Here is a 23,765-nt window from a genome sequence, read left to right on the forward strand (position 1 = left end):
TCTTCTACTTCAGACTTGCAGCTAAGTCTTATTCAACAGAAAACTCTCTTATGGGTTCACTGGTACCCCACTAAATCCTGTATCTATGGTCTTAGTGAGAATGATGCATGTTGGCGCTAACACAGGTTCACATGTTCTGGGAATGCTCCCTAATTGCTAACTTATGCCAGGACATTGTATCTCGAAACAACATGACAATATCTGCTTCACTAACTCTTACAGCTAATAATTTAATCCTGTGTTATTTATTTATTTATTACATTTCTATACCGCCCAATAGCCGGAGCTCTCTGGGCGGTTCACAAAAATTATATGCCAGCACTATGGGCACTTCCGAAGCAATGAAGTACAATGGATCCAGCGGGCAGCTCTGGTGGCCAAAAGGATTGTTTTGCAACACTGGAAATCTTGTGTCTCCCCCTCTATGGATAACTGCATTAGTGACATACGGAAATGTAAGAGAAATCCACGCCACATTCAAAGGAGTTCAGACTTTTATGAATCCAACTGTGGATTCCAGAGTGGACCAGATTTTTCTGAGTTGCATGGATTCCACAGACTTGCAGGCTGAGTTGCGTGGATTCCACAGACTTTAATTCTTGTACAACCCTAATAAAAGTCTGATTCCATCAATGAGTAGACAACAGAACAAAAGACACCTGACAATCCATGAAACACAGACAGAACAGATTTAACAAAATCCAAACATCCCTAATAACATGCTAGATCTTTGTACAAAGGAGAGGATTACATACATTAGAGGGGATACTCGTGACACCGCCACTTGCATTTGGCTGTTTCTCTAGCTTACTATCATTATTCCATTCTTGGCCTGACTCCACTGTTGCCCTTTCTCCCTTCTTTCACCTTCCCCATCTCTTCTTCTTCTCTGGCTTTTAATTTCCTTCCTTTTTTCTTTTCTTTTTTAAAGAAAAACTGTGGGAATGTTGATGGGGTGTGTGCTTCAAGAAAGAGTGGCCCTAGTGCTACCAATCAAAAGGAATTGTGCAACTATTCCATCTTTTCTTCTTTAATTTTTTTTATAGTAACAGAAAAGATAGAAGAAGTGGGAAACCACTGAGAGGGCTACAACATAAAGACATCATCATCTGGACCCCATGTAAAATTGTGTGAAACATCCAGAACAAGGCTTACTGATGCTAAGAAGCTTGAAATCCAGTGGTCTATCCTTTTCAATGATCTGATGTCAGGCCTGTGGCACATGAAAAGGCCACAAGCAGATACATGGATCTTTACATCTTCTAATATGTGATTGTTGGCTATGGCTGTAGTCATCCTGAAGCAGCTCATTTTTGAGACAATTCCAGTGCTTTGCCTTGAAGCTTGTAAAACAGACAGCTTGAAGTCTAACTGAAGTTTAATACCACCTACCTTATGACAGTGAATTAAATTACTCTTGGCTTGCCACTGAGTTATATAGCACTACGTGTGTTGAATTTGGGTGGGGTGGAGAAAGAGAAGGTGTGGTTCGGACCAAATAAAATATATCTGTATAAGGAGAAGTCTTATGAATTTTAGCAATAGTCATTTAAAGCTAACTACAGACTTACTCTTTATGCCAGTCATAGATCTGGTGAATGTTTCCAAATACAATCTTGTCTTTCCCTTTCATGTCTTCGGGAACACCTTTTTCTTCTATTCTTTGCATGAATCCCTTGAGTAGAAAAGCAGTGAGTAAGCCAGGGCAGACTGGAATCGGAATAGTAATTATGCTCACCTTTTACACAAGGAATAATCAATTAATATAATAATAACTGGGATCTTTTTATCTTGACAGCACAACTTCAAACCCCATTTTAGGGTTATGTATCACGTTTTAAATGAGACTTACTGTACAGCAAGTCTACAACTAGGCTTTTAAGTATAAATAGAATAGTTTGCAAAAAGTCATTTCTTCCTTCCCCTCAGATGGCAGATGCAATTATCAATTTTTGGTTCCTGAAGAAAAATAAGCAATGTTAGCCTTTTATTGAAGAACTATTCAGTTTGAGAAGTCACAGTGGGATTATATACATTTGATGTAGTTTATTTTAACTCACCTCCACCACAGTTCCTAAATCTTTCACATAGTCTTTCTCCGTCTGTACCAGTTCATTTAGAACAAACCTAGAATTCAAAAGAGATATATATTTATACATCAGGCATAGATGTCCAGGAGGTCCATCTTTTCTCTAGAATATTATTAATTACATTTATATCCCACCTTCCTTACATGACAGAACCTAAAGTGGTATACTTTGAGGTTTCACAGGTGGTCCCTCCTCCTCCAGGCCCAGACTTAAGTAGGGTGACAAGTGGACAATTCAGATTGATTAAAATAGGGAACCACCACTGAACAAGGGGTCCAGTCAAGGTCTCTGTCTAGCAAACAGGGATGCAGAGAGCTTCAGGTTGCGCCCTCACCCACAGACATGGACTGATGGAAAACAATGACAAGGTGGTACAAGTTGACTGGAAGCCACCACAGCAGCCATCTTCTTCCAGGTCTCATCACATACAACAATAACCACAGTGGTGACTCTACTGGAAATTGTGGCTGAGGAGCTATGTAACATTTTAAGAACAATGGAAATGGATACCGGGCACCCTCTCCACTTTCAATACAAACTGCCCTAGGGAGAATTCTGATTGATTTTGCATGTTTTCAGAATGACTTGCTTTGAACTGGAGAAAAGCAAGCACAGAAGAAGCCTATTGGCTAGAACCCATAACCTTACTACCGCACTCTCCACCCAATGAGTTCAGTCATAAATGCATTGTTCTACATTACAAGTATACACTTTAGATAGCTACTTACAAAAGTAACAAACCAAAGTTAACTTACGCCCTGCCTCTCATAGCTTTGGCTTTTTGTTCCTCTTCAAGGTTTCTTGAAGGAGGAGGAGTTGAAGGTGTCACATTTTCATTCAAGCATCCAGTGGTATCTTTTAAGCTTCCTCGGTAAGAGCCTCCTTCTAGTGTCTTAAAAAGAAAAATGCCGAAAGATTCAACAGAATTTTTTTAGCAATGACTACATAGCTAGAGCTATAATAATCTCAGTTGTTCAAGCTTCATAATCATTAGTACACTTTCCCAAAACGAACCCCTAAGTCACATTCAGGGACAATTTCCAGACTGATTGTTGGAGGATAGCAGAACAGAACTGATATCATTTAGTACAGCATAATTCATATACTAAGAAAATCTTATTCATTCTAGGAAAATATTCCAGTGTTTCTGAGAATAGTCTGAACGCATCCAAAACAGAAGGGAACATAAAAGATTAAGGCTGCAATCCTGAAGTCACACTATTGGGTGGTACCCAATTTGCAGTTAAAGGTAAATTTCCCCCCAGAAACATATGAGTTCTTTATAGGGACATGCATCTGACTGGTTGCTTTCTTATTTATGCCATTGCATGTTTACCCAGAGGAAAACATCCAACATTTTACATCAAAAAGGGAGAAGAGAAATTGAAGAGTAACTCTAGTAGAAGAGTGCTGTTGACCTGCAATACCCAACACTACACCAAGAGAGAATGGTTTAAACATATTGGTCACGATTGATTTTTCCTGTTAAATGAGTCTCATTTAATCTCAAACTCAGAGTATATGCCATTTTTCCAGATCTTTTTTCCACAAATTAATACATTGCTTTCCCACAAATAAATTGTTTTTTATTCCATCCTGACAACTTTCACTTGAAATATAATTTATCCCAAAGTATGTGAAGCCTTTAAGCCAGTACTCATTTCATCTAAAGAAGCATTATTATCCATTTGAAATCTGCTTCTCACTATTATGCTTTCAAGATGTAGGAGAACATCTTCCTAGTGTAAATAAATAAGTACAACTGTTTGAATGGCAATTCACCTAAATAGATTCAAGATGCGAATTCCGTTTTCAGAAGCGGATCCTTATGGCTAAACAGTGCTTAAACCACAGTTTCCAAGTTCAAGTATCATGGAAAATTGTGGTTTAACAAGTCAGGATATCACCGGACACACAAGGAGAGGCAATATGGGGTAGGGCAAAGAGGGAGCATGTGGGCACAAGGCTTGTTTTCAATCTGATTAAACCATGCTTTATTGAACTGACAATGGCCTTGTTCAGAAGGCACCTTAAACCACAGTATTAACCATGCTGGTTAAGCCAGAAAGCCAGGCCATGTTCAGAAGACACTTTAAACCATGGCTTTAACCATAAGGACTAAAGCAAAAAGGCTGATTCACCATGGATAAAGGCATGCATTAAGGTGTCTTCTGAACACAGCGTGGCTTTCTGGCTTAACCACCGTGGTTAAAGCTGTAGCTTAAGGTGTCTTCTGAATGGGGACATTATGATGTCTGAACCCGGCTTAAGAAACGGAACTGTTCCTACATTTCATTCAGCCTACCCTACAAACAGAGGTTAAAAAGGAATGGCTACTGCATCTGAAAATGTAAAGGCAGCTCCGGTTATGATTAACGTGATTAAGTATTGCAACATGTGTGTCTTACCAGAGACTATTAAAACATTTGAAGTAATACAGGTAACTTGGAGACTTGTGCCCAAACAAGTGTGCATCAGATTGCAGCCTTAGCCTGCCACTCTTAATTAATCTATTTAATTAATCTTAATTAATCATAATCAAATTTCTTTGGTGCCAAATTTATTACTCTATTTTGAACTCTTGATTTGTAAGTTGACCACTAAGGTGAGAAATTAAATTGAAAATATGGCTTCGTGAACAATATACTGAAAAGTCCTTGAATCAAACTTTTCATTTTGGAAATCAACGTACAATCACGACAAACAAAGCAATAGGCATCAAATATACTCAGTACTTTAAAAGAAAGAAAGCATCCTGCGATTGCTCTACACATAAATTTCAGCTTGTACCAGCACTTCATTGAATATAGTAAAAAAAAGAAAAAGTATTCAAACAGATAAACTCTTTGCCTGGACTGTGCTACAACTTGCTGATGTATCAGCAACACAACATCCAAAAGAGGCATTTGCAAAAACGTTTTCTTGTAATGTAACTTTATCAATCAACTAACTATGGAACCAAGATGACATGGTGGCTAGATATTCAGCATTTATGCAGAACAACAATGATGAAGAAAGCACAGAGTGTCAGCAATAGGACCAGATGATGGTTTATGGTGTTGCCCAGCTAGGGTATTTTTTTCTTCACAGGATTCCAGGACTCCACACTTACCAGCTTGGTTTTGACCAGTTTTTCTATTGCACTGACAAGATCTGCAGCAGTTGGGACATCGGAGGTGCTCTGTCGAGCAGCTAGCAAAGAGGAGGACTGCAAGACACCAGTTTGCAAAGGAACAGCAGGTTAGCAGGAATGAGAAGGAATTAGGAAAGCCAACAGCCTAGCAGTTTGACGTCACAAACGTTGGAGTGTAAGCAGGAAAAAAACATGACAAGGAGCATGAAGAGTTGAGGGGAAAAGGCATGACGCAAGGCAGCAGCACTCAGAAGCAGACTGGCAAAGCACACAACCAAACCTGGAAATGTGGTTATAACTTATGTCTGCTATGGTTCACATTTTCACCCGTGAAGACCACTACTCAGTCACAGAAAAGAGCGAAAGAATTAGATCAGCCTTCATCAGCTTGGTGCCCTCCAATGACCATACTGCCTGAGAATAATAGAAGTTACACATATATATGGAGGGCACCCAGCTGGGGAAGGTTGAACTGAATGAGTAGTTTCGCTCTCGCTTCCTTATCTTGAGATCTCAAAAAACGTTGTGCTACTTCTGGCACAATCAGGCCCCAAGGCATCGGAAGGGAGATAACTATTTTTCCGGTGCTCTACAGATCCCTGTCAGCATGCAGAACATGGAGATACACACACAAGGAGAGAGAGAGAGAGAGAGAGAGGTGCACACCTTTCCCTTCTCTTGCTATATTCACGCCTATAGTTTAAAGAACACGAGGAAAGGCAAGTTGGATCAAACATGGGATTTGCCCAGCCCAGCACTGCATCTGGAAAAGCAGATCTATACATTATTACTAAATTCTACTAGATTTCCATCATGTTGCCAAGGATTGGAAAATGTCAGTAGGCAGGAGTAACACTTCAAATGTACCCCTCCTTACTGACATCTTTAAAAACCATGAGTGGGGGAGATAGATAAAAAAATATCAGCTGGAAACATCTTTAGAAAACCAAAACGGCCAAATGAGAGTCTATATAGAGAAAACACACACAAGCTACTGTTTCTGTGTGTGACACTTCACAGGGCATGAGCTATATAACAAAGTTACATTTAAAGGTCTTTTCTCCCTTCCTCTCTATGCTACGAGAAAAGCTACATTTGAAGCAGTTGCTGTATTATTCCCCAATTCGCACATTCCCTTATCTGCTTGTTTAACTTCAAAAAACAAAAATATATTGTTGCTAGGCTTGCAAGCCTCTCCCACAATTCTGTGGGTTAGATTCTGGGGAGAAGGGGAGGCTATGGGAGGGGAGCTGTTGTGTTTTAAGGCTAGGTGCAGAGTCAACTGATGCAAGTGCGAAGAACATCCGGGTCCCTCTGCTCTACTTGTTTCCTACATACAGAGTCTATTTCCTTTAAAATATCAGGAATGGGAAAGGTAAGGAAGACTCAATTTGCTAGTTCTTTAGCATGACTGGATTTCCTGGCTGGAAAGAAACTGAACATGTACAGAAATAGACATAAAAGCAGTATGGAAATGGCATATTACTTGGACATTGGTCACCTGATCTCTAAAGGGCAGACAGAGCTTAAAGTCTAACCTATGGGGATTAATATAAAGCTTCATCATCTGCACAGGTGTAGGCATGCAGCGTTTCTGAGCAGAAAATAGTAGCAGTAATCAAGTGCCAAGGAAAACATAGTGAAATTAGTATGTGTGGGTGAGTTTGACCCAAGAAGTGACAGTAAAGATTAGGCAGGTAGCTGTCTCAAGAAAGGAGGCTATTGTCCTAGAGTCAGCCTGCACTGGCAGGTGAAGGCTTGTTAGGAACTGCTGCTGAGTGATGCATCATTCTAGTCATTTTATCCCCAAGAATACCTACACTAGACATTTTGTCAGTCTCCTCTGATAGCTTCTCTCTCACTTCGAGCCAACCTGCAAACCAAATTAGTCTGCAAGAACAGAATTCCAAGTAACTGGAAAGATTACTTCAACATGGAGCATAAAAGAATAAGTTTCCAGAGGCTAGACTCTTAGCAAACATCAATAAAAGCTTTAAATAAAAGAAATAAAGAATACAGGCTGCTGGGAACATCTTTCTGGGAGCAAACATAACAAACCCTTCTCCACCTTGGACAGTTAATACTACCCATTTATAAGATTTACAGTATTTCCCTCCAAGGTAAGCAAAATGACAACATTCACTTTTCTCCAAACTTGCAATTATGTAGATACTCAAAACTGTTTCATTGGCCATTTTTCTTCTAAGGTAATACAGCAAGTGATTACACTGCAGTTGAAGAGTTCTAGCATTCATTCAATGCAGATTTCAGTCTCAATGAAACCTCATGTGATAATCAGTGTTTTTGCTTATTTGCTGAGGTCATTTTGTTTTAGTTACACCCAAATCAACTGTAGGAATCTGCAATTTGCATTAGAAATGGACACCTGGAGGAAAAGCCCCTTATCTGTTTTCTTGTGGGATGTTTCTCTCTGCAGAATCACCTCTTCTAACTCCTTTTTCGCCCCTTGGAGAGAAGATATGGGTATTCATATCTTTTCCCCCACAAGGCAAAAAGCTACTTATGGGGAGGGAGCAGTGTTATAAGAAAACAGCCTGCAGGAGAAAAGATTAAAAAAAATCCCTCCCCTAACACTACTGTTCCAGGTTATAGTTCCTTGCAGCTGTTTCGGTGGGAGGAAAAAAAATCCTCAGGATAACATTCCAACTCAGCATCTTGATTAATGTCACTCTAAAGCAACATGCAGTTCTTCACTGCAGTTGCTTTAGAACACTGCAGTTCTTCAGTGAGGTGCAAATACAGCTTAAATGATCAGGTTCGTAGTTTGGGGGTACTCTTAAATCCATATCTGTCGCTGGAGGCTCGAGTGGCTGTGGCAGCTCAGAGTGCCTTTTATCAGTTTCAGCTGGCTCGCCAGCTATGGCCTCTCCTGGACAGGGATAGTTTGGCCCCAGTGGTACAGGTATTGGTAACTTCAAGATTGGATTACTGCAATGCACTCTATGTGGGGCTGCCCTTAAAGCTGCTCTGGAAGCTGGAACTAGTAAAGAATGCTGCAACTTGGCTGTTGACTGGAGCTGCCCCTTTCCAATATGTAACTCCTCTGCTGAGGGAACTGCACTGTCTGCCTATTCGCTACTGGGCCAGGTTCTTCTACTTGTGTACAAAACCCTAAACAACTTGGGACCAGGATACCTGAGAGCGCTCCTTCTCCCCTACCAACCTGCCTGGTCACTGATGTAAGCCTTTGCGGCAGGGTCTTGCTATTTATTGTTTTACTCTGTACAGCACCATGTACATTGATGGTGCTATATAAATAAATAATAGTAGTAGTAGTAGTGAGGTCATCCGAGGGCATGCTCCTGGTGGTTCCACATAGACCCATCCTCCGATTGGAGTCCACCAGGGGAACAGCCTTCAGTGTGGTTGCCCCCCTCCCATAGAATTCCCTGCTCTGGAGGTCAGGCAGGCACCATCTTTGTATTCCTTTCAGTTCCTCCTGTAAACATCATTGATCCAGGAAGCCTTTCCTGAATGACCAGCCACAGTTCACTTTCTATTTTGTTTCTTTTGAAAATCTATTTTAAGGTGTTTTATTCTGTTTTTATTTTATTTTATCTTGTATACCGCTCTGAAATTCTGAATGGGGAGTGGTATACTAATATTGTAAATAAATAAATAAAAAGACATAAGGCACTTTTCCTCTTCAGTAAATCCAGACAGCTGAGCAATGAGCTTTCTTTCCTTTATCAAAGAGAAGCAGTGGGAGAATTTACAGTACAAGATATGGATGAATACAAGACTACAGTTATCAAACACGAAGGAACTTTTAATCAAAGGCCTACCTATGTCTCTTCTAGGAGTACTACACCTAGCCACAATTAAATCCACATGACTGATTAAACCCTACACTCTGTAAGCCCTCTCTTCATTATAACAAACACAGTGCTATGGTGAAAAAATAAGAAAATAAAATAAAAGCCTGGCGCAATCAACTGAGGGCCATGTTCCACATCCAATTTCCCTTTATGAGGTAGCTTTGGGACACAATGTTATTGCATGGATCCAGTTTTTGTATGCCAATGTCTTGCTATATCGTGGGGAATGCTAAAACAAAGGTCATTTATGCACACTGTGACAGGGAACCCACTCACAAGAAGAGCTTCTGTTCAGATCTTGCCATGTGGCTACTACTCTGCTGTTAGAGGAGCAGAATACTGCCCTTAAAATTACTTGGAAGGTACAACATGTGGTGACAGAATTGGAAGCAGAGACACCCCTTCCCCCACATACACACAGTACAAGCTGTAACCTTTTCTGTGAACATTTGGCCATTTCTCTCAATTTATGCCTTAGGCCCACTTGATATGTTGGGTCACCTGTGTAGGAGTCCACTTCTAAATGTGACTTTGTGGGTAGACCTCCATGTTTGTGCAAGGAGTTCCCTACAGGATTTTGGCAGATTTTCATGATATTGGCACAATCTTTTCATTTTGTGGGGATTGAGAGGGATTATTCTGGAGTTCTTAAAATCCTCCCAAATCACATACAGGTTAACTCACCAAACAGAGCTCCACCCACATAGTTGCATAGCAGCCACTCCCATGAGTAGTTGCACATAATAGCCCTGCTGGATCAGGGCAAAGATCCAACATCCTATTTACCATAAGAGACAGCCAGATGCCTCTAGGAAGTAGGACATGAAAGCAATACTCTGTTTTGTTATTGCTCCTCAGCAGTTGGTATGTAGTGACACACTATCACTGAACTTGGATGTTGCATATATCATGACTAGCAGCCATCAACAGATTTATCCTCTAAGAAATGTACTATTCCCCTTTTAAAACCATCTAAGTCGGTGGCTGTCAATAAATTTTGCAGTAGTGAGTTCCATGAATGAATTATGCTTCATGTGAAGAAGGAACCCCTTGACCTGAATCTCCTGCCAACCAATATTACTGGATAAATCCAAATTCTAGTATTATAAAGAAAGGAAGAAAAAATCTCAATCCACTTTCGCCAGCTCAGGTGTAATTTTATAAATCTTTGTCATGGCCTCCCTTTCTTAAACTAAAACACACCCACCCACAGAGATGTTGCATCTTCTCTTCATAAGGAAAGTGCTCCAGCCCCGATCGTTTTGATTTCCTCTTTCTCTACCATTTCCAGACCTATAACCCAGTTCAGTATTATCCAGTCTATGACAAAGTAAACTTGGGAAGAGTTATAATTTCATAATATAGATGGGTTGCCCTGGGCAGGATCTACACTACTCCTTTATAACAGTTCTGACAACTGTTCTGGCCCAGAACACATTCCATATACCGTTTTCAAAGTGTTAGATCCTGCTTGGTGTAGATCTGGCCCTGGTTTGCATTTCTGTGGAGGGGGAATGTAAGATTGAGCTTGCTCCTGACTACAGAGCAAGAAAGTTATGGCACTGTGAATAGTACCTGCATCTGATGACTTGTCAAATGTGACACCTGTCACAGTACGAGATGAAGAAATAAGATGAGGAAAGGCAAGAACGTTTATTGGACTGCTTATGGATGTGGAAGCTTTTTCTAGACTTTGGCTCAACCTGCATTAAAAGTATTTGCCGGATTCACCTTGGCTCATCCATTTTGCCCTGTAACAGGTTTGCACATCACGAAACAACCTCTGATCAGGTAGATCAGAAGTAGATTATGCGAAGTTGCAGTGGCATGGGGCAAGCCGTGGGTTAATTAACTAATCCACGATTTGCCAAGTTAAATGTGAACTGGCCATTTGTGTCCTGCAGATAAAAGTCTGAAAGCCACTGCTCTACAGCAAAGGTATGAAATACAAAATGAATGAAAAACAATCAAGCTACAGAGGGGTAAGCAAGCTAAATCATGAATATCCTGACTATGGTGGGAGGAGGGATGGAGACTAATGTCCTTAGGCACTGTAAAAAGAACTTTGAAGGTGGATTGCTCAGTGCCATTCTTTCTGGAAAGGAAGTGTGGACATGTAACAAAGTTTAATATATCGTAGACTAACAAATCATCATCCCTGGCTCCTTGGGTCCTAGTAGGATTTTTTTTAAAAGCAAAGTTATTCTGGGGGAGGTGGGGAGAATAAGAGGCCTACCATCTCATCCTGCGTGGGGTCATTATCAAAAATCTTCATTGGAGGAGGGAGTGGTGTATGAGATTCTTCATCTGGTTCATCTTCGCCCCAACCTTTCTTGCTCTTCTGAAAGCAAGAGAATTATCATTACAAACAGAGAAAAAGAAGTGAAGTCACAGAGCCCCTCTATGTATCTTTAGAGTGCTGAAATTCCATGATCAGACCAAATCCAACCCAGACCATGAAGTGGAGAAGGCCAGAGAAGAGGGTGATTTCATTGCTATGTATAAAAAACCAGCTCTATGACAAATAAGGTACTTTAATTTCTAGCTTGTCCTATCTCTCAAGCCTGGGCAGAGAGAATGGGAATTCTATACATAATGGGCTCGATCCAGACTTGAGCTCAGCAAATTTCTGCCAGCGCTGGATGAAAGGAGCAGGGCAGCAATATTCTCTCATTTCCCCTGCAGAGACACCTCCCATGCTGTTCCAGAGAACTGGGAGACTCCCCAGAACAGCATGCTACGTGGTACTGGGGGCAGCAGAGAAAACCTGAAAAAATGGCTGCCCTACAGGTACCCCTCCCCTGGACCCCGGTTCCCTCCGCGAATGAACGGAGCCCTTTTGTATGCAGAGGAACAAGTCTGGATCCAACAAATAATGCGCAAGTAAAGAACTAATTTTAAAACTTATATAATTCAGAAGTTCCATTACTAATTTCCTTTTAAAGGGACTAGGCAGGTCTATAATAAGCCTAATATTCACCACAGCATGAGATCTTAAAAAATTGCTGAGGAATGATCACTGTGTTGCTTAAAATGTCAAATTATCATCTCACTAATTACAAATCAGAGATCATCAGTCTTCAAGATTCTCATTAAACTGGATCAGACTATCAGGCATGATCAAACTTTTTATTTTTTATTTTTTTAGGCTTGCTAAATTCCTAAGCACATATTTCAATGAACAAACAAATCCCTTCCAATAATCCAGTTCTTTTTATTTGTTTCTGGTATTGCTATATCGCTATCTGCCAAAGCAGCACCTGAAATGGTGCAAAATATGCCATCAATAACAAATTAAAATGCTACCAAGAGCAATTAGAACAGTCCAAGGTGTACATAACAGTGGCAAAAACCCAAACACAAAGGGACAAAAAACCTGATGACACAAGGTGAGCAGGGAAAAAATGGTGGGAAATAAAAATGCTGCAAGAGAATTCTTGCTCCCTTTGAAAGGCACGGTGGTCTTTTACCATGCATACTAGATATGGTTGATAGTAGCCATGCTGAAGTCTAGAGAACCCAACAAGCCATATGGATGTGAAGGGTAGTAGGGAGAAGTAACAAGCCTGCATGGCTGAAAGCAAGTTTCCTGTGCATAATGGGGAGAAAGTGGTTTCTCTGTTTTTGTATGGGACTAGACATTTTTCTATTGCTACTTTAGAACTCATTCCAAATCAAGCATAAATAGTAAAAGAACAGAACAATGGAAGGACTAGGCTCAAGTAAGCATTCTTTTCAAACTGTGCCTGTACCTCATCTGCACTGTCTCCCTGAGGTGTGGTCTCATCTCCAGGCTTGGGGGATCCCAGATCAAAGCTCTTCCTTCCTTCACGCACTTTTTTCTGTTTTTTGATGTTACTGTCTGCCTTCCCACTGTTCAGTCGGCGTACAGGGCTCGTGAGCCATTTTTTCAGTGTGTTGGTCGAGCGCTTTGGACCAGGGGAGCTCTGGATGGAATTGAGGGATGACTGAGGCTGCAAAGTGGCCACTGATTCCGATTTCCCGCCATTTTCATTGGAGGAGGCTGAATAGGAATCTGCCAGAACAAGAGAAGAATAACCATTCAACCATTCTTTCTGGAAATGGTGGCTGTGATTTGTTGACAAAGACTGAAGCTAGACGGAGAAAGCTGTTTTTAAATTAGAAGACACATTATGCCAAGTGCCTACTAAATCCACTCAAGTTGTTCCCATTTCTAGAGGTGGCCTCCAATTCCCTCCCACTCTGCCCTTGTGGAACACTCTAGAACTTCAATTTTATTGACAAGTCTATTGGGCAGGTATGAGAATGGAGAATCTTCTGTCAGTACAGAGGACTTACAGACCCTTCCCAAATCCACATTACTGCTACTTCTGCCTGTCCATATGTTTATCGAGGGAGGTTTGATCTTTCTGGCCAAGTTAGTGGGCCTAAGTCCCGCTAGCACTCTAGAGCTGCCCTATCTGTAAAAATAGCATGCTCAGGCTATTCACTGCTACTGTTATTTTCAGCCCGTTTGTGCACACTAAGCAGCATTAAACTGGCAAAAGATAAGCAACTGTCGAAAATGGTTCCACTCTGCTATCTCATGTATGATAAGCTTTGGACATTTTCCATTCACAGAAGCCACATGATTCGGAGGCGGGGCAGGGGGAGAAAACCTAAACCATTATCAGAATGCTGTTTGTCAGCAAATTCCAAGGTCTTAGGCTGGTTAATCTAATACTCTGGAGAGATATGCAGGACACATGTTAGTCTCCTCATGTCCTCCCCCCCGCCCCTTCAGTTTACAGAAGTGCCTTAAACTTACTGTATGCCCACTATAGAATGAAGAACTTTCTGTACCACGTGTCTCAGTAAAACCTCCCCCCTAAAGAAGTGTTGTACTTTGGAACAGGCCCAACTATCCATTGCCAGAACACTTTGATCAGCTGGTTATACAAGCAGTTGCTGAATTAGTCTATTAAAATACCAACGTATACGTGGGGGGTTGGATGCCTGGGGAGGTGCCATATTGACATCTCTGTACAATGGAGCCTTGTTCATCAGTATAGGAGGCCCAGTGTAAAGCCAGCCAGCCTGGCAAATTGTATGAACATTTTTACTTCTCTCCGTTCCCCCTTCCAAACACACGCAAATTAGTGGGCCACTACTCAACGTAGTATTATTTTATGACATTACGCTTTTGCACAAAATTCTATTATATACTATAGTTCCATAAAATCCTGTGTATTTGATACAACCTTACCTGCATATTACAGAATAGACATTGTTTTCATCAAGCTACAGACAAGCTGAGACCCTCCCAAAGTATTAATAAGTAGTGAGAGGTTTTTTGAATTGGCACCAAAGCAATAAATTCAGCTTATGAAGCCTCCACTTAGCCCAGTAATGAGTAAAAAACCCGATAAAGCCTGCATTCACAATTACTTTTTCCTATCAACATTTTTTTAGGAGTACACCAACATTCATGGTGTACTTTAGGTATGTTTACATGTTCATTATTAGCCATAAACATAAGAAAAAGAAATATAGGAAGAGGTAATCTGGTAGCAGATTAGGGCTTCAACAGCAGCAACTGATTTTGTATTAATTTTTTTTTAAAAAATTACATTCTGTGTAGAAGCTTTGCAATTGTTTGCGTTATATCACGACATTAATTCTGTAAATTTGGAGAGAGGCCAAGGGAACTGTACCACTCGGTAGCCCAATATTCCCCAACCTAATGTCCTCCAAATGTTTGGGCATACAAGTCCCAGAATTCCTGACCACTGGATATGCTGGCTGGTGCTGATGGGAGTTGAAGTCTAAAAACTCTGGAGAGCATCAGCTTGGGGAAGACTGCAGTAGCCTATAATACACCAGTGCAAAGAAGAGCAGTAGGACCGATTTTGCACTGCAATCTTTATAACTATTATCCTAACACCATATGGCTGGTTGAACTAGAAGATAGGTTATTTGAAAGAGCTTTCCTCTACCTTCAGAACATTTTAAATGCACAATGGGCCAGCCTACAATCATGGCCCTGTTTTTACAGACTAAAAGAAACAAGATAGGAAATGAAAAATAAAATATGATGAAAAGAATGGACATAACGTCAATAGCTGCAACACTATGTGCAATAGCTGCAACACCGTCTGACTGATTATGCACATGGGAGTTTCTATGTGAGCAAGTCCTTTCTCATTCACTTCAAAATGGACAAGCAAAACCCAACAGAATTGCCCTTCTTACAGAAGTGAAAGGGAGAACCCTTGATAAATGGAGCTCCCATGTGCATATCAGAGTACACAGACCTTCCATTTGGAGCCGATATTATATCTGTACACATACTGCTTTGCTCACTTGTGCAGCACTGAGGCCCCATTGGAAATCAATTTTTTTCACCACACATTTAAAACTTCCTTCTGTAACTATCAGGACTAGAAACGTTCTGCTGTGCATATTTTGGTTACATTACATTAAAAACTCAGCAACGTGGACTGTTGCCTTCATTTACTACTGTCTCAGAACAACAGGTTGTATTCAATGTTGGCTTTGCCTTAGCGCTAAGTGCTCAAGCTTGTGCAAGTTAGTTTCTGCCAATTGCCTATACCTACGGCATACCTTGTGCCATATCCTATTCTCTCTCTCTCTGTGTCCCAATCATCAGGAACAGCTTTTTTTTGGCGGGGGGGGGGGGAGGAAACTTAACTGGGAGGGTGAGATCCATGAAACTTGGATCTCCTGCCTTATGCATATGAAGCACTTTCTGCTAAGGCAACCCTACTACTGGATCCAATTCAATGCAGGTGATCATTTCAGAGAAACCCAAAAACAAGGATTAGAGATTGACTTGTATGTTGCAGAATTTTGTACATTTCAAGAAAAAGCCCAAAGAACAGAATTCGAGTAGAAACTATTTCCTTTTGAGGAAGTAATTTTCTCCAATGCTACCAATTTAGCTGGTATAATAATGAAAATTTTCAAACTGTATTAGATTTCTGTAGACTTCAATTTGTACTGGTTTTCCCCACTGCATGCATTAACGAAATGGATAAATTTTGCGCACACACAAACACAAAACCTTTGTTCTCACTCATCACGACTAAAGGTAACCATGAAGCATAATGTCTTCTTTAGAATGCTGGGAACTTAGAACTGTGTAAAAAGATTCCTGACTCACAAAACTAAATTTCCTGGGTTTTCACCGGATCACTGGTAGGCAAGAAGCCATCATGTGTGAGCCGCCCTGAGAACTTTTTGTTATAGAGAGGCATATAAATATGACAAATCAATCAAGTTTATTACGGCAAACAGCCCGCATGTCAGAACAAATAAATAAATAAATGTCTAGCACTGCCATTCAAAGTGTGATCTAAACAATAAGATGGATCTTTTAAAAGGTAAGAATCCCGCTATTTCAGCTTAACAATTGTAACTCTGCAATTGCAAGCAATTGTAAAATTGCAGTATAGATCTTAAACAACAGCAACACTAGATTAACAGGACCGTTTTATTGCTTCGTACACACATGGAACTTCCATGTTTGCAAGACACTTGTTCTCCAATAGTCAGGAATACTGGGAATTATAGTTCCAAACATTTGGAGGGCACCAGGTTGAGGAAGGCTGGGTTATGCAGAGAAACTTGCTTTCATGTTGAGAACGTAACTAGGTAAAACCAGCTCCCCCTCTCCCCCACCCACCAAAAAAGAAGAGCAGTATGAGAATCTGTTCCTGTACTTTTTAAAATCCAAGAACACACTCTTATGTATTTATTAAACCAAGATGGTGACAGCTGAACTCAATGCTATGCATGGGTAAAATTATTTGCCAAGAGACTGTTGGGAGTCTACTGAGGAGAAACATGTAACTGGGCTAAGCTTCAGCCAAAATTAGAAGCCTCAACTAAATTTAGACATCCTGAACACCTGAATTTTTTGTTGTCATGAACACATGCCAATTTAGGTGGTTAGCAGTTTTGAGAAAAAATATAGTAGTCTTGGAAAGGGACCACCTGCCTACAATCTGTCTTGTATATAAAAATATGTATTTCCAACATGCTACAACTTTATTTCTGTGAACATGAACAGAACAAAGAGTTTTGAAAACAGGTGAAGAGAAATCATCGGATGAGAAAGGAAAGATATGCAGTTGAAAATGCAAAGACAGTTACATAGTTGTCAGTATGAAAAGGAGCAAGATTAGATGCATTATTGTAGAACAAATTATCTTGTCAACATGCCTATCACAAGATGTTAGTGTGTACGCACTTCACAGTGAGTGTTCATAATTTGTTGAATGCCTACATTCACAAGGAGAATTGCTTAAAATTACAGATGACTTTTGGGAACGTCCCAATATTTTTTTCACATTTCCATGGCATGCTAAATACTGAAAATCCCATTTTTAGGAAATTGACAACTGTCTGTGATATTTTCTGTTTTTCAACATTCAAAATATTTGTCTGATTGTCAACATAAATACATTGATATTGACAGTCATCTTATTTTGGATATTCAATCAAAAGCAAAGGCAAACATACAGAAATTAGAAAAGTAGCTCATTACAAATCCAATTTTGAAGCATGGTTGAAAGGGACTTAAAATGCATTAATAAATGTTTTACCTCCAGAAACACACATAAAGATCTTTTAAATCTAGAATAACTGCATGTGTAGAATACTTGCTAAGAGTAAGTAAAAAAAAGATAAAGGCCTTGCTGTAATAATTCAGAGAGGAACCTTTCCTTAATGAAAACTACTGTTTGAGAACAACCATTATCAACTCTGTGGGCATCAACACAGAGACAGTTGAATCCAGACTAAAGCAGCCGTATGTAACTACCAGGGTGGGGGCAAAAAGGAGGGGGTAGGCTTTTAAAAGACAAAACTGTAAACTGTTCTTTGTTTGTAAAAAAAAAAAATCAGGGGTAAAGAAAATTTAGGGGAAGTAGCCCCCTCCCTAGCACATCCCTGGCTACAGGCCTGTGCAGTTACCAGTAAAATCAATCAGACCTAAGTCATGACAAATTTGTGCCATTGATTTTAATAGGATCAAAGTTCAAGTAACTTAATCTGGATCCAACCTAATGTGTTTATCACAGTCATCTCAAAAAGTTTCAGTGATCCTGTTCAGAGAACATGTTAAGCAATACTTAGGTTGCTAACCCTTGCAGCAAATGGTTAGTGAGCATGTTTAAATCATGGTTATGTAGCCACTGTGGTTAGGAATGGTTCACATGACATGCTATGCCTCAAAATGCTTAACCACTGTGGCTTAGTGTGTCATCTGAACAGGGTCAAAGATAAACTAAAACCCATTGTTCACACAGGAAGCAGCAAACACAACAAGATCAGGCAAGGGATTACTTCATGCCCATTTCTTTGCAAGTCGAAACACTGGCCATGTCCTTTAATGCTGGCAATTTGGTCAGAATTTTAACAGTTTATAAGAAGTTTTGGTTCCAAGTGAGATTCAAAAGATAAACTATGGTTTTATATGAGAACAAGATTTCAACCCCTTTCCCCAGGTGTCTTCCTGAATCAGCACTTTTGCTCTAGCAACACACTGCTCAGCAGTAGTAAACAGCAAGAGAAGGATGGAGTGTGTGTGCTGGTGGTGGGGTGACTTTGAGGCACACCTAACCTCATTAATGTAATTTCAGTAAGTCAAAAGCAGAATAAGTCAAGAGCAGGCAAGCTGGGTGCGTGTCAGTAGGTCTAGTACCTCCAAGATCTGGTGAGGACAGCATATGAATATTTTATCTAAACCTTAGATTATAGAGCAAAAATATTTAATGGTTATTCTAAGTAGGAAATTGAAAAATTCAAACCATAAAATCCAACTAGACTGTACATTACCACAATGTATATAAAGTTTGATAACACTTTTGATTGACTGTTTTAGTTTTGGCTCCTTTCCAAATGATAGCTGTGAAAAATCTGTAGGCTAAGATAAGATTCCTCTTTGAAAACTAGGTATTTATTTGAACCTTAACTCAAAAATACTCTGAACAGGAGGGCTACAAGGTATTTCTTATTTCAACAGGAACTTCCTTAGCTTTGCTACCACAATTCCAAAGGACTTAAAATGAGTATCCTGTATTTCAGGACGGTTCTGCTACCTAAAGCTACAACGCTATATTATCCCTTACTTGGCCGTATGAATAGGAAGATGAACTGGTCCACAGAGGGCATTGCTCTTCTGTGGTGGTGTATCTCCTAGTGCAGGGGCATCAATCCTCTTTCAGCCCACCAGCCATATCCAGTTTTGGAGCAGCTCTTGGAAGGGGGTGGCACGTTCCTGCACTGGGCAGGAGGGCCAAAGACAAAAGCAGGGGGGACAAAACTACCAATAACTAAGCTTCAGAAGAAGATTTTTAACTTTAGATCGGGGTGGGGGAATCTTTACAAAGCCAGGAAACTACCAAATGATAGGTGATCATGGGAAAGGGGGTGGGGCCAAGGAAGGAGCCATGGCCAGCAGGGGAGTCCTGAAGGGTTGAATTGGGACCCCAGGCAAGCTGAATTTGGCCCATGGGCCTGAGGTCCAATACCCCATCCTAGAGCTCGGATTTGATAGGATAGGCAAGTTAAAGTCTTCTTCTTTTAAGAAGCCTGTAACAATTGGCCTGAAATAGCCTTGCTTGTCCTTTCTTCCATTTCATTTTCCAGTTGGAGTAACTAGAACTTGCATGGTGTGCAGTAGCTGTTGTTTTTTTTATCATGTTACTCTGGATCTATTTTCTTGCTAAATCAAAGACCTGCCTGAAAGCCACAGTCAAGGAAAAGATTGCAGGATGATCAGAGAGTGTTTTAATGAAGGCTCTCCAGTTAAAAAGGGGGGGGGGGAACAACTTTCATGTTAATCCCATAATCACATTCTTTATAGCGAGGTGGGTAGGCAAGTTTTTGCACAGGAATTCTTTTATTGTAAAATTTCTTCTTGACCTAGACAGCATGGATGAGGTAAACTAAACATTAGAATCAAACAAGCTTTCTGTTCCTTTCTGGAATCAGGTAATAGCAGCTTTGCAAACTGTCTTCAAGTTTTAAAAGTATGCCACTTTGTATTTAGTCTATTTCTATTTGGACTATTTTTGCATCATTTTTACAAGTTTCATGTTTCTTGCTCATCCAGTCCAGCTCTTTCATCCTAACCTACCTCAGAAGGCTGTTGTGAGAACACAGGGGTACTGGTGGTAAGAGATATGTATCCTGACTTTATCACCTTGTAGGAAAGGTGAGATAAATATGTTAAAGAAAAAATAAAAAAAGAGAGAAAATTACCTATAGTCAAAGCTGGGCAAGAGAAATCATATGAAAAGAAGGGAGAAACAGATTCTCATGATGCAAAGGATTTATTGATACAAAGCCCAACACAGTTTGGCCTGTGTCTTTTCAAAAGGCCTCTTCTTGCCACCTGAAGGCCTTTTGAAAAGACACAGGCGGAAACGCATTGGGCTTTGCAGCAATAAATCCTTTGCATCCTAAGAACCCGTTTCTCCCTTCTTTTCACCTGGCTTGGATACTTTCCTCCTTTGGTTTTCTGTCCCTGTTCAAGAAGAATCATAAAAAGCTCAAAGTGTTCTGATTCCATGGATTTCAAAACATGTTAATTACTGCTGTGCTAAATGTAATCGTCCAGGTTAGGCCAGAAAGGAAAGTAACCCAACCAATTAATTTCTTATACTTTGTATTGTTATGTGGAACTATACTAACTAAGGCTGTGGGTGATGCTTCGGGTGAAGAAAAGAACGGAGGCACTGGAAGGGTTGAAAGGGTACATTTCCCATAGAGGAACTCAACAGAAAAAGAGCAGCACAAACAGTTAATTTGTTACACATGGTCACAACTTACAGCTAGTGGGGCTATGAGCCAATACACACAATTACAGATGGGAGGGAAAGCAAAGGATCTGTTGGCATCCACTATTACACAATACAGGACTATGGCAATGATTTCCTTTGTGAACTCTATTAACTTCCCTTTTTAGGAAGTTCCTGCCTTTATACCATTAAGGCACTTCATCTTTACTGCTCTGCCTCATGTAGTCACTCAAGCCAACCAAGCAGGAACATTAACTAGTTTCTCAGATCTCTATAGGAATCCCTCTGAACACACTTATGGGCCATTAACGTGACAGGCTTTCCACTACTGCTGCATACTGTAAAAGGAAGGAAAGTATTTGGGAACTGGATAAGAGGAAGCTATGAATTAGCTGTTGTTGCCTACCAGATTTATGGCTTGGGAGAAGTAGAGAGAAGGAAAACTTGCTTTATGAATTTGGCAGAGTGCCTTGGAATTATGAATCACAGGAATCCTCCCTTTACCAGACTTCATCCCTCAGATGTGTGACAAGGGTGTAGTGAAGTCTCTAAGACAAATCAATCACTAAAATGAAATCAGCCCCACCTACCCTTCTCAGGCCAATTCTGGCTGAATTCAAAGGACAAGAAGACATGCACTAGGCACTTATTAGCCTGCCACATAGTGCTTGAAATGACACAAAGTAGTTGACTACAGCCTCCAATCGTAGGGTGGCCTTAACTGTATCGACAGTTCTACAGACTTTTATCATATAGCTTCCATTCAATGGAAGGGCATCCCACCACTTCATGGAATTGCTAAAAATTGTATCAAACACCACACATATTGGCAGCTTTTTTAATAATAATAATAATAATAATAATAATAATAATAATAATAATAATAATAATAATATTGTTAGCATCTACATGGTTGCTATTGTAGAGCTTCCTGTTTGTAAATTGCTCTGAAGCTTGATTTCTGGGTAGTCTAATCAGACTAGGCCCTTCTGGAAGAATGTTTACAAGAAGCAATCTCCATTTATTGACTGTCTTTGTATAGGCATGTGCTGGCCTTGGATGATGTAATCTTTTCTAATAAGGAATTTATTTCATTAACAGTTGAAATGGAAATTCCACAGCTGAATTTGGAAGCCAGCAAACGAAAATGATCTCTGATGCTTTGCAAAACAACGGGGCTTATGTGGAGCTAAACAGCTGCTCGGAAAGTGTGTGTACAAGAGCTACATGAGAACCTTGTCATCCCACAACAGCAACTCTGAATGATTTGAAAACTGGGTGGGGGTGTTATTCTCCCCTGCATAAGACCGCTCTGTAAATGTATGAACTTGGCAATTTTAGCAGGAACTATAAACTGGCAATGTTATTCAAGACATCGTTACTCTTAACTTTTATTCAATACCAATAGCACTAAAAGAAATACTGAGAACAAAAATTTAATTGCAGTTGGATATGCAAGTTTTTATTGAAGCTGTATTAATTTTTGAACCAAATGAGGCACAGTGATATGTTTCCATTTTAATTAACTATTTGCTTATTTTAAAACATTGATAGTAAACAAGAAGAAAGATCTATACAGCGTTTGCACATTAATTTGAGATTTTACCTCACTGATTGATAGAAATCTGTTGTTTTATAATACGACTGCATCAAGGATTGAATTTGTTCAACATTTGCTTTTTTTGTGGCAGGATGGCAGGGGAAATAGTTTTTTCTGGCCCCATCCTCCTTCCTTCAGCAAGGAACTGAAGTCTGATTATCACATTCTTTTTTAATATAGTGAGGTCTCAACAAATGTTAGAGATATTAAAACATTTTTCCAAAACAAAAGACAGAATCCCCTTGCAAGACAACAGTAGAATTAGGAAGGAGTTAGTTTCATGTGATGCTATATCTTTAGAACTATTTTCATCAGTTTGGTTCCTTTATTTAATTTTAAGGTACATTGTCAAAGTGCATATGTGTGTTTATGTCAAATACAATCATGGCTAATGCACATACATCAAAAGATGCAACAGGTGGGTTTTTTTGCAATTTTAGATTGGATGGTTTTCCATGTATTGTATGGGTTATTATTATGTGAGATTTTAATTCAACTCATGAAAAAAGCAGCATATAAATTAATAAATATAAACTGCAACATCAGCCTAAAGACAGAGAACAAGAACACAGGAGGATCAAATTTATGGTATACAATGACCAGAAAGGTTTATGAATTACTTGTGGTTTCAAATGTTGGTGCCATACCAACCCTACAAAAAACCAACCCCATTCTACAGAATGTCCCATTCCAAACACTCAGTGTGTTTAGAATAAGTAACTACTCAGGTTTACAGCCATCGAAAATGGGCAGTCATCTTTCAATTCCCTAACATGCTGTCAATGATAACCTGATCTACTAGATTAGGAAACTATCCCCTAAAGTAGTAAGATGTGCTGCACACTTTCTGTTATAAAACACAGACTAAACAAGGGAATTGGGGAAGCCTGTCAAGACCAGCCTTCAAACCCTGGGCTCATCTACACGGGGGCTTTGCCCCTGGATTGCTTCAGAGTGGCGGCAGGTGATCTACATGATGCAGCTGCCACTCCAAAGCAATCCAGGGGCAAAGCCCCGAAGCTCCACACTAAAAAAGTTGGGTACTTACCCTGACTTTTTTAGCTTGGAGCAAGGCTCCGCACCTCTGCAGAGCCTTGTTGAGAAAATATATATTAAAGAGGGGGGAGTTTGGAAAACCCACCAGGGAGGGAGCACCCCGTTCCTCCCTTGTCCCTCCCTAGTTATCTGTAAATGCGATCCTTCAGATTTACAGCTTTAGAAACAAAAACAAGTCAGTCCCATTTGAGTGCTTGTGTGGGCGGGCGCAGCAGCGGCGGCAGGAAAGCTCGCAACTGTGCTCCTTCCAATGTAGAT

The 23,765-nt window shown here is 40.1% G+C and overlaps 1 protein-coding gene across 3 annotated transcripts in view; it reads right to left on the reverse strand.

The window, feature by feature from the left end:
• Positions 1-23,765, reverse strand: part of KALRN (kalirin RhoGEF kinase) — a 559,448-nt gene that overhangs the window by 49,013 nt on the left and 486,670 nt on the right. For 2 of the 3 annotated variants that reach the window (XM_063116666.1, XM_063116664.1), the window contains 5 exons: positions 12,815-13,098; positions 11,299-11,403; positions 2,846-2,982; positions 2,061-2,127; positions 1,572-1,675 (listed from right to left, as the gene is read on the reverse strand). In XM_063116666.1, the coding sequence (XP_062972736.1) occupies positions 1,572-1,675; positions 2,061-2,127; positions 2,846-2,982; positions 11,299-11,403; positions 12,815-13,098 (697 nt within the window). The remainder of the gene's footprint in view (positions 1-1,571; positions 1,676-2,060; positions 2,128-2,845; positions 2,983-11,298; positions 11,404-12,814; positions 13,099-23,765) is intronic. The other variant, XM_063116665.1, reaches the window with a different exon arrangement.

The sequence above is a fragment of the Elgaria multicarinata genome, chromosome 2 (assembly GCF_023053635.1).
Source record: "Elgaria multicarinata webbii isolate HBS135686 ecotype San Diego chromosome 2, rElgMul1.1.pri, whole genome shotgun sequence".
Taxonomy (NCBI): domain Eukaryota; kingdom Metazoa; phylum Chordata; class Lepidosauria; order Squamata; family Anguidae; genus Elgaria; species Elgaria multicarinata.